Here is an 11,403-nt window from a genome sequence, read left to right as displayed (position 1 = left end):
ATGGGTAATAATGACGCGTGGCCAATATTGACGTAGCCATTATTGACGTGGGCAATATCATGCGTGGCCAATATTGACGTGGCCAATATTGACGTGGTCAATAATGACGCGTGGCCAATACCCTAATAGCCAAATGCTAGCAGTATGCTGGCAGTATGTCAGCAGATTGGAACATGAATATTGAACAGATTCCTGTCCACTGCGTCCTCATTAAGCTTATTTTCTGACAGCACAATTTACCGTCATAATGCAACAGCAGAAACGCAGCAGAAACTATGCACGACCTGCCTTCACAATATGATGGCAGAAACATAGCAGAATAAAGGCACAACTTACCATAAGAGTTATTGACAGTAAAAATACAGCAGAATTCATGCATGGTCTACCGTCACAATATAATGGTAAAAACATACTAAGAATAAGGCACGACTTACTATACGAGTTGTTGAGCAGAAATACAGCAAAAACCATGCAGTATCTGCCATCACAATATAACGACAGAAATAGCCAGAATAAGTTATAACTTATCATATAAGTTATTGATAACAGAAATGAAGCAAAAGCTATGCATAGTCTGCTGTCACGATATGACGACAGACATATAGCACAAATACAATATACCCTGGCGAAAAAATTTCTACAAAATTTTAAAAAAACTACAATAATTTACAAGTGTTCAAATTTTAGCATTTTTTAAATAAAAATGCTAGAATTGGAACACTTTCGTAAATTTTTGTAGTTTTTTAGAATTTTGTAGAAATTTTTCTGTCAAGGTAGCTTATTATAAATTTGTAACAACAAAAATATATAAAATATGCTGTCACGTCTTGATGGTAGAATCGCAACAAATCAAAAATAGTGAAAATAGTTTTTAAAATAATCAATTATTTCAACTATTTTTGTATTTCCATTAAATAAAATAGAAATATAAAAATAACTAAAAATATTAATTAGGATAATTAATCACTTAAAACACTAACCATCAATTTCTTTCTGTTACAGTTCTGCCATCAAGTCGTAATAGCATATCGTACACAAATTTTGTAATTTTTTTTATTTGATGCTACAAACTTATGAGCCATGTTCCAATTTTTCTGTTCCTTACTGTCATATTGCGACATCAATGCATGGTTTCTATTATAAACAAAAGCAGGTTAAAAGGTCAATAAATAATGTAATGTAATAGTAATATTTTACATAATATATATATATATATATATTTGTAATATATGTTATTTAATTATTATATTATTATATTATTATTATTATTATTGACTAATATATTAATAAAAATGACTAATATATTTACAAAACTTTCTAAATAATACTCAATGGTGTCTTCTTCACTTCAATGGTGTTGATTTGTACTTTTTAATATTTACTGTCCTATATGTCTCTGACAAATCATGAGACAAGAGTTCTGCGGCGAGAAATAAGGACCCTAAAATAAAAAATTTTAGAGGTATAATTTCCATAAACTCTGTATATAACTAGTTTTATTTTATATTTATTATGGTGCGTGTGTTTTACACACTTTTTAATATTAAACATAGATCGATATTCATTATTTAATCTCGTATTTTATTTACATTTTTTAAGAATATTGTAAGTTTATTTTTAGATAGATACTATATGTTATTTTATTAGCAAAAGAATAAAAATAAATTTAAAGCAAATCTTAAATATAAGATCAGACTATGAATACCGACAGTAGTAAAAATTTTAATAGTAATATATATATATATAACAAATTTTTACGTAGATTTAAACGACTCACTTTTAAATATCTATGATTCCTCCTCATTTTCAACTTCTGCAATATTGGGTTCTACAGCATTGACTTGTTCATTTTCATATGCATCATCCCAAAAATGTCGAGCTGTTCTAGGTTGTCGCTGTCGGTTACGCAATATGCGAATACTTGTGCGATGCCGCTGTTTGGCTGAACGCAAAGCTTCTCTCGTTATATTTTGAAATTCAGCTCTACTCGGCTTACGAAAATAATTATTATAACACACAGAATCTAAAAAAAAATACAATTAAAATTTATGTAATAATTATATCAGCAACATCTTATATAACGAGAATATGTATATTTATGAGAATGTAAGAGGGGAGTAGTGGATCAAATTTTAAAGTAAAGTAAAAATACCAATATCTCTTCTACGTGTACAGTTAAATCTTATTAATTCAAATCTTAAGAATATAAAAAATAAGTCAAATTTTTAAGTGTTTTGAGTTATCAAGTTTTGAATTATACAAGTACAAAAAAAGATTCAATAATGTACAAAATTAGTACATTATTTCTAACCGACTGTAATATGTTAAAACATATCAATGAGTTGTAAATCGCCTAACGGTTTGCATCGGATCTTAGTAATGGATATACTTGAGATTTAAAACTATTTTTCTAGAAACTAATTTTAATCGAAAAAGATTTCTCTATTACATAATTTATATTCAAGCATATGCACACACCATATATCGCCATTATTATACGTGTATTGTATAATGGATGCACGCCTTCTTCACGGCCAAACCAAGTATATTTTACTGTCACGCAATCTTTCACAGCTTCTTTGAAGCACAAATTAATAGCTTCTTTAAGAGTAAAGCCTCCCACATGATGAAAATAGCTTACCTGTATAAAAGAATAATGTGCTTATTATAAACTTATATACTTCTATCTCAAGAACAAAAATATATTAGTTTTTTTCAATGTACCACTTCTTTATACGTTTCTTCGTTAACGTTTTCAAATTCCACCATCTCTTCCACTGTTGCAATAGGCAATAAAGCGGGTTTCTGTGGTACTTTACATTTGTCATCTTTATTTTTAATGCATTTTAGCATTTGCTCCATTACATTGTGTAATTTTCTACAAGTATATAAATACGATATGACACACTGTATGTGGTCACACATATACGGGCGAGTGTAATGGGGGGGGGGGGAGAACCCCTCCTGCACCCACCTCGTCGGTAGGGATGTCCTGAGCAGAAGTGCGCAAAAGCACGGTTCGTACTTTGTTGATTGTAAATTACGACTTAACTGACACAGTTATTTCTTAACAAAATATGTTTTTATTAAGAAAACGTATGTACTTTACCACAAGGGTTTGCGACTTCAAATTTGAAATTGTGGCCAAATAGCGACTTTAAAATGTTTAGGTTAGGTTAGGTTAGGTTAGGTTAGGTTCCAGAAGGGGCTGGACGAGAGCCAAGAGGAGGAGAGGTTCCTCCCCGTCGCCCGGGCTCCTCGCCGCCGTCGAGGGGGCCTGGGATGGGTACAGGGCCGCAAGGAGGCTCCTGGGCCGCGCAATAGCCGCGGCCAAAAGTAGGGCCTGGGGGGAGCTCCTCCGCACCATCGACGACGATCCGTGGGGAAGACCCTACCGGATCATCATGGGTAAGTTGGTGCGGGGGAGCGGGGCCCCTCCTCCCCCGCGGGACGGAGGGGAAGGGGATCCAATGAGGGAGATCGTGGAGACTCTCTTATATTGTATACACAATGACAAAAGCTTATAGTTAGTTATTTAGGAAGTGATAAAATTGCTAGTTTTTAAATAATTAACAGTATCACAAATAATTAGAAAGAACCACGTGTGTTTTGTCTCAATACATATATTCTCTGTCGAATTTATATATTTATTTATAGAAGCACTTTTAAATCAGAAAAGAGATAAATATAGCATTCTGAACATCTAGTAAAGAAAAGTTACTATATATTGAACTTTATCTACTGAAATCGTTATTAATAGTTAAAACTTATTTCAAGACCATTTAATCAAGTAATATGTTAAAATGTTAAAATGATTTTATGGTTGGTGACATCATAAATGTAAGATTTGACTCTGAATATCGACTTGATGTTTACTGATGTTACTAATAATTATAATAATTATAATATATTTTAGTTATTACTAATAATTATCTAATAATTATCTAATAGTTTCTAATTTATAAACTCAATTATAATAATTATCACTTTTATTTAAAATAATTATAAAGTTTATTGTTATTTATTTTGTTTAATATATTAACATAGTATATTATCACTTAACTGTGATTCCTTTAATTTAACATTCACAAGGCTAAGCACTATTACATCTTTATTGTTCATAAAATATTAAATAAAGATAAATAATGCCTACAAGCATTGTAAGCGCCAAAGAAAACGCAGCCTTCATGATCAGTAGTAGAGACAAGAAAATATATTGACGTGTAGAATAGACTGCTGATTGCAATGGAAGGGGAAACAAAATATACAGAAACACACAAGTTAATGTCTTTCTAGTAAAGATATGAAACGTTTAATTGGTTTCTGTAATCTCTAAAATGTAACTAGTTGTAGTGCATGCGCTGGCGCTACGAGCAATCGCCTCGAGACGTTGGTCTCAAACCAGGCAATAGTCCTTGACAATAGAGGTTTGCTATATCACATTATTGTTACCTATTAATAAACGCTTTCTACTTATATCACAAGTACTTAAATAAAAGTATCCTGAAGAATATATAACATAAAAGAGATTGAACGTTACCTCTATACATGCTTTAATTGCTTCTTCCATTACAATTAATAATTTACTGTACGTGTTGATAAAAAAATCCCATATTGCATTTTATATGACATTTTACAACCAGTAGTAGAAGCTCAATTGAAAAATCGTCGAATCTGGCAGTTCTGTGCAGACCTTGTATAAAGAGGAGTTATAATGTGTTCCATTTAATGCTCATAACGCTCGTGAGTGTCTTTGTTTAATATTTCATACAACAAGGATAAAATGATTTCGCGATCGTTGCAAACGTTAAGTGGAACGCACTTAGTAATATCTAATTAACATATAGAATGTGTTTACCATATACATCCCAGACGGCACACAATACTTATGATAAATATTTATAAATATTTTTTTTCTATTTATCTTTTAAAGATTTATTTTTTAAACTAATATTCTATTAATATCTATTTATTTTTTTAAAATATTATATAAATAACATATTTTATATACATAAAGGAAAAATCTTTATTCAACACATTATTAAAATGTACACTAAATATTTTATAATATATTTATGGTAAATAAAAAATAAGGATTTCGTCCTTATTTCTATTATATTAATCATTAATTCCACAAAATCGGGTATCTAACCCTTCCGCATTTCGCATAATATTATGGGGTACAGACTTTACTTTGATAAAACTTACGGCGCTTCCGGTATCAAATAGCGAATCAACCTCTAAACTTACGCGATTAGGTTCGTTTACCAGTTCGTACTTTATTTTCCATATGTAGTTGTCTCCTTCTGAAGACGTAACCTCTACGTTTGACACTTGCTTCTTGGCCTCTGATTTCTCCTGAGTTACAGCGGCTTTACAATTCTTCGAGATGTGGCTCTGAGCACCGCAGCTGAAGCAGGTACCTTGCTCCCTTTTTGGCTGTCTGCAGTTCCTTGCCAGGTGTCCTAGACTGTTGCAGTTGTAGCAGCGAATGACCCCTCTTGCCGCCTTATCGTCGTCTGTGCCGCTAGTCTTGTCATCTTTGGCAGTGGGATTATTCGGCTTTTTCTTGATAACGGGACCAACATTCGATCCGGTCTTCTGTCGCATCGTGATTTTTTCAAAGGCCTCCAGTAAACTTTCTTTGGACTTAAGCTTTTGAATACGAGCTTGGTCTCTTAGCGTGTCGGGTATCCCTTCTATAATATATTCCACGATGTCTTCTTCTTCCGCAGGAACCTTATTCACCAAAATAACCTTGTCATGAAGATATTCGCTGAATGATTCTCCATACTTACATATGCACTTCTCGAACTCTTTCCTGAGGACCATCCTGCTAACCTTGTGTCGAAACATACTCTTCATTTCGGCCAGCAGTTGTTCTAAAGACATCTTTAAAAATTCAGATTTTGAAAATAGCAAGTTAAGCGCTTTACTTTTAAGCCTTGAGCCAATCAACAATCTCGTTACTTTATCATCGAACGCGTACGTTGCTTTGAGCAGTCTCAGTTGACGCTCCCATCGATCAAAGTCTACGTCTGTTCCACTGAAAGGTGATAATAATTCGACGATCGAAATGATATTTACCCTCGGTCTAGGGTTAGCTTCGACCTCTTCTAACCCGGAAGGCACGACAGGTGTGGACACATCTCGCAGGTTAGCACTTCGCATCATCTCCAGTTCCCGACGGACGATTTCCAATTCTCGCTCCACCAGACGCCTCTCCTTTTCACGTATTTCCAACTCACGCATCAAGATGGCGGTATGATTCGGTCGGATTCGATTATCCCGCTTCGTTTCCGTTCCCTAACTCCTCTGCACCTCGCGTATTTTGCTGTTCGTCCTGAGGATTCGCCTTCTTCACCTTGCTCATCTATGCTCCGGATGGATCTGCGGCTTTCAATCTCGCAATCAACTCATTCTTGGACCCGCTCGTCGAGCGATTCATCTCGCGCAGCACGCCTTTTAGCTCTAACACCGTAAAACTGTTTGAATCAATAATTGCGGTTTCTTTCTAACGCAACTTTCTTTGAGAATGTATCTTATCTTCCCTCGCACGTAAATTTTCCTTGTAACATCTCTGATTCTTCCAAAACGTTCGCGATGCACACAGCAGACTCGCGAAAGACACACCGTTCTCGATGCACACAACAACGGCGCGTAACGTCCGCGATCTAGAAGTTCCTCTCTCCTTCTCGCGACTTCTCTTCGAATATCCGCTAGCACACGGCTCCCACGGACTCGCCGAATTTTCAAAACGCTCGCGATGCACACAGCAGACTTGTGAAGCACACAGCCGACACGCACAAGACACACTGTCCTCGATGCACACAGCAATAGCGCGTAATGTCCACGATCTAGAAGTTTCTCTCTTTTTCATAAAGATTTCCTTCGAATGTCCGCTGGCACACAGCCCCAACGGACTCGCCGAACCGTGTTGATCACGCAGCTCAGATCCCACTTCTGAGAACTGTAAGATTAGACTTTATTCAATCCGCGACTGCAAGTTTTTTCCCAGGGAGGACCCGGATCGGATGACGCACGCTGTTTTTCAGTCGGCCGTTCCGCCATGAGCTTCCGTCTGTCCTCGCCAGCGCCCTCACTTGGGTCCTCGCACGAAGCCTCACACACACGAACAGACTTACATACGCATGGACAGACTCATACAACACGCTTTAGATATATAACTCGCTTACACATTAGAATTATTAAATAGCCACTTTTCAATTTTTAAATTTATAATGCTATTTTTATTTAAAGAAAGGAAATAAATATGTATTGTATTTTTAATTACAACGTAATTAAAAGATGCGATTATAGTATCTTGCGCCTAATGTAAAAAGACACGCGTTAATACTAGGAGTGTTCTAACTCGGGAGCTCCGAGGGAGGAGCAGGTGTGCGGGGGTACTTGTAGGCGCGGAGAGTATGACGTCACGCGGATCGCGCGGGTTTCGCGGTGCGAGAATGGCTGACACAGGATTTTCGGATCCGTGACCTGGGAGCGGGAGAGGCGGAATCGGGGTCCGCGCCCGCGCCCGCTGCCGCCGCCACCGTCCGCCGCCACTGTCACCGCTCGCCATCGCTGCGGTACTCGCGCTCTCCCTTTATTGCGAATCTAACTCTCTCGCCCGTACGCGATATCTTTCAACAGCCATCGCCGCGGTGCTCGCGCTCTCTCTCTCTCTATTGCGAATCTGTCTCTCACCCGTACACGATATCTCCAACCGTAAGACCATTCAGTCTTATCATTTCGACTCTTTCTCTTTCATCCGTTGCGTTTACTCTTTCATACGTGGTCACCATTTGAGAGGGTGCCGTTAGCAGACGGTGCGATAGCGCACATACCGATAGCACACATAAAAATTTAGTAAATTCCTGATAGCGCACATCCCGATAGCACATGTCCCGATATCGCACAGTAAAAAAGGTATATTAGCCCGATAGCGCACAAAATAAAAAGCGCATTATCCCGATAGCGCACATGCCGATAGCACACATAAAGATTCAGTAAATTCCCGATGACGCACATCCCGATAGCGCACACCCCGAAAACGCATATCCCAATAGCGCGAGTGAGTTCCAAATGCACACAGATCAAAATAAACACAGCAGGCTGAATAAAACGGACACAGTAAGAACAGACACAGTGTCAATCAGACAAAAGTAAATTCGTGCAAAATTTTCAATGAAATTTTATAAGCATGAAGTGTTTACTGAATGTTGTCGAATGTAAACAGGGTTGAGGAGGGAGTGTGGATGGACCTCGCTACGCGTAGAAAGTCGTAAACCCATGTGGTACATTACAAAGTGTGACCACACACACACACACACGGGAAATGCAAGGGGGCTTCGTCCCCCCTCCCGCACCCACCCCGTCGATAGGGGTGCCCTGAAAAGTCGCAAACCCATGTGGCAAGTTCGTTTGTTACTGTATCCGTTTTGCACTGTGTCCGTTTCACTCAGCGTGTTGTGTCTATTTTGATCGGTGCGCTATCGAGATGTGCGCTATCGGTATGTGCGCTAATGGGATGTGCGCTAACGGAATGTGCGCTAGCGGGATGTGCGCTATCGGGGTGTGCGATATCGGGACGTGCGCTATTGGGATGTGCGCTAACGGGATGTGCACTAACGGGATGTGCGCTATCGGGATGTGCGCCATTGGGAATTTATTAAACCTTTATGTGTGCTATCGGAAATTTACTAAATCTTTATGTGTACTATCAGGATGTGCTATCAGGAAAAAAATACATTTGCGATCGGTATGTACTATATTGAAAAGAATATTCTCATGATTTAGCAAAAAAAGTAATTAAAAATGTTTTCTTTATTTTTACAGGTGGTTGCACTATTTTCCATCATGCGAGAGACTGCAATCACGGTATGGACTGCCAGAAGATGAACGACTGCACTATCACATTGCCCGCCGAAGACGACAAATGGCTAAATTTCCGGAATATAAACCACAAGGAACGAGTGCCCTTCGTCGTCTACACAGATCTCGAGTGTGTGCTGCGGAAGATACAACATGATACAGAGCAAGCGTCGTACACATATCAACAACACGAAGTATTTAGCATTGGATACTACGTGCGATGCTCATATGATGACGCATTATCCACGTATAGGTTTCGTCGCAGTCGCGATTGCATCACGTGGTTCACGAAACAACTCAAAGAATTAGCGTAAATAATGTTAAAACATCGTTTATCCATCAATATCGCCATGGAAACGTTATCGAAGGAGCAATTGGATGCATACCGCAGCGCGACGCGGTGTCATATCTGCGTTTGCGCCGGACGATACGCGGGTGCGTAATTATTGTCATCTGATCGGTCGTTACCACGATCCCACACATTCTCTTGGTAATCTAAATTATCAAAATGCATCATACATGCCGGTTATTTTTCATAATTTATCTGGATACGATTCAAATTTCATTATTAAGGAAATAGCCACGACGTTCAAAGGGAAGACCGACGTACTCCCCATCACGAAAGAAAAGTACATTTTTTTTACAAAACATGTCGTAGACACAGCCAATAAATTAGACCCGCGTAATTATATAAAATTACAGTTTATAGATTCATATAAATTTTTAAATACTAGTCTCAAAAAATTCACATCATTTCTAGGCAAAAAAAAAATTAAAAATTGTACGTTCTGAATTTTTACATTTATCTGACGAGGATTTCGATTTATTGATACGAAAAGGTATATTTCCATATGAGTATACGTTGACTACGTGGACAAGCTGCAGGATGTGTTTACCGCCGTGCGAATTATTATTTAGTTCCCTGACCTCTGATACAGTATCTGAGAGCGATTACGCGCACGCCGAAAATGTCTAGAAGCGATTCTCTGTTCGAACATTAGGTAAATACAGCAATCTATATTTGAAAACACGTATGTGATTGTTAGCCGACATTTTTGAAAATTTCCGCGATAAATCTAAAAAGTTATGGTCTCGATCCCGCACATTATTACACTCTCCCAGGATACACGTGGACCGTTTTGTTAAAATACACAAAAATTACTTTCGAACTGCTTACGGACATCGACGTGGTAATGTTCATCGAGCGTGGTATACGCGGCGGTCTCAGTCAACGTTCAGGCAGATATGCACAAGCTAACAAACAAGTACATGCAGACGTACGACTCATTAAAACCATCATTATATCTTATGTATTTTTACGTTAATTTATATAAGAAACGTTACGTCATCCACTACCGAAACCCGCAGCAATGCGTCACGCTCTTTGTATCGCGGAGATACACCGTATATTACAATTCGGACAATCTCCATGGCTTTGTAAATACATAGAATTAAATACACGATTCCAGACCCTCGTCGAAAATGATTTCGAAAAAAACTTGTATAAATTAATGAATAATGCGGTGTTTGGTAAAACTATGGAGAATGTGCGCAACCATGTTGACGTTAAGTTGTTGACGAAATGGGCTTGGCGGTATGGTGCGGAGACAATGATTGCGAAGCCGAATTTTAACAGTCGAAATATTTTTGCAGAAAATTTAATCGCCGTTGAATTTAGAAAACTCAAGGTAAAATTATATAAGCCGATTTACGTAGGTATGTGTATTCTAGATATTTCTATGACGTGTCTATATGAATTTTACCACGAGTACATGTTATCTCTGTATCGCGACAAATGTAGAGTCATGTATACTGACACCGATAGTCTCGTATACCATGTCGAGTGTGAGGATATTTACGAGACGATGAAACGCGATATCGCTTGAAAAACGGTTTGAAGGGGTGAAACCACCCTTCAAAGTTGAGACGATTTTTGCAGTTTTTCGATATATCTCGTAAATTAAACAAAATATTAAAAAATGTTTCATACAAAAGTTTAACAGTATAAATACCTTTATTTAACTACGCTATTTAGACTTCCGTTTCCGGGCCAGAGTAAGTTAGACGTGTGTAGTTGCAGGCTGTGAATTGAGTGTAATAAGAGGTGTTAGAAAGAGTAGGAGAGGTAGGATAGGCGGGTGGGAGTGAAAGAGAGCGATAGAGAGTGTGTGGGTGGATAGGTGAGTGGAGAAAGAGAGGAATAGAGTGATTTTACGTATTAATTAGGTGTCTCGGGGAATAACAGAGTTAAAGCAGGGAGCAGGTAGAGAGAAGACGTGCGTACGTGAGAGTGGGGGAGCAGGAGCGCCGCATAGTGACAGAGTAGGGAGGTAATATAGAGTTAAGGCGGGTTCAGTAGACGCGACAAAAATGACGGATAGAGCCAGAAGCGACAGTTGCACTTCGGTTGATAGCATGAGAGGTAGCAAGAGAGTAGCTAGATCGCCGGCGGGAGAGGATGGAGAGGAATGGGATAGGAAATTAAGAGATTGGAAAGAGGAGATTGTTAGTAGCTTAAAGATAGTTAAA

At 38.1% G+C, this 11,403-nt stretch overlaps 1 protein-coding gene across 2 annotated transcripts; it reads right to left on the bottom strand.

Annotated features, from left to right (window-relative positions):
• Window positions 1-715: 715 nt before the first annotated feature.
• Window positions 716-4,962, bottom strand: LOC105835804. Of its 2 annotated transcripts, XM_036286687.1 has the most exons (5): window positions 4,064-4,962; window positions 2,725-2,878; window positions 2,479-2,641; window positions 1,778-2,023; window positions 716-1,441 (listed from the first exon to the last, which is right to left on the bottom strand). In XM_036286687.1, the coding sequence occupies exons 1-4, from the start codon at window positions 4,120-4,122 to the stop codon at window positions 1,788-1,790; spliced, it is 612 nt and encodes a 203-aa protein (XP_036142580.1). In that variant the 5' UTR covers window positions 4,123-4,962; the 3' UTR covers window positions 716-1,441; window positions 1,778-1,787. The 2 variants fall into 2 exon arrangements, with proteins under 2 accessions (XP_036142580.1, XP_036142579.1); XM_036286686.1 differs by lacking the exon at window positions 716-1,441 and having other exon boundaries at window positions 1,760-2,023.
• Window positions 4,963-11,403: the final 6,441 nt, after the last annotated feature.

Source organism: Monomorium pharaonis, chromosome 5 (genome assembly GCF_013373865.1).
Source record: "Monomorium pharaonis isolate MP-MQ-018 chromosome 5, ASM1337386v2, whole genome shotgun sequence".
Lineage (NCBI taxonomy): Eukaryota > Metazoa > Arthropoda > Insecta > Hymenoptera > Formicidae > Monomorium > Monomorium pharaonis.
Note: the sequence above shows the minus strand (reverse complement) of the source record. Positions and strands in the feature narration are given on the sequence as shown.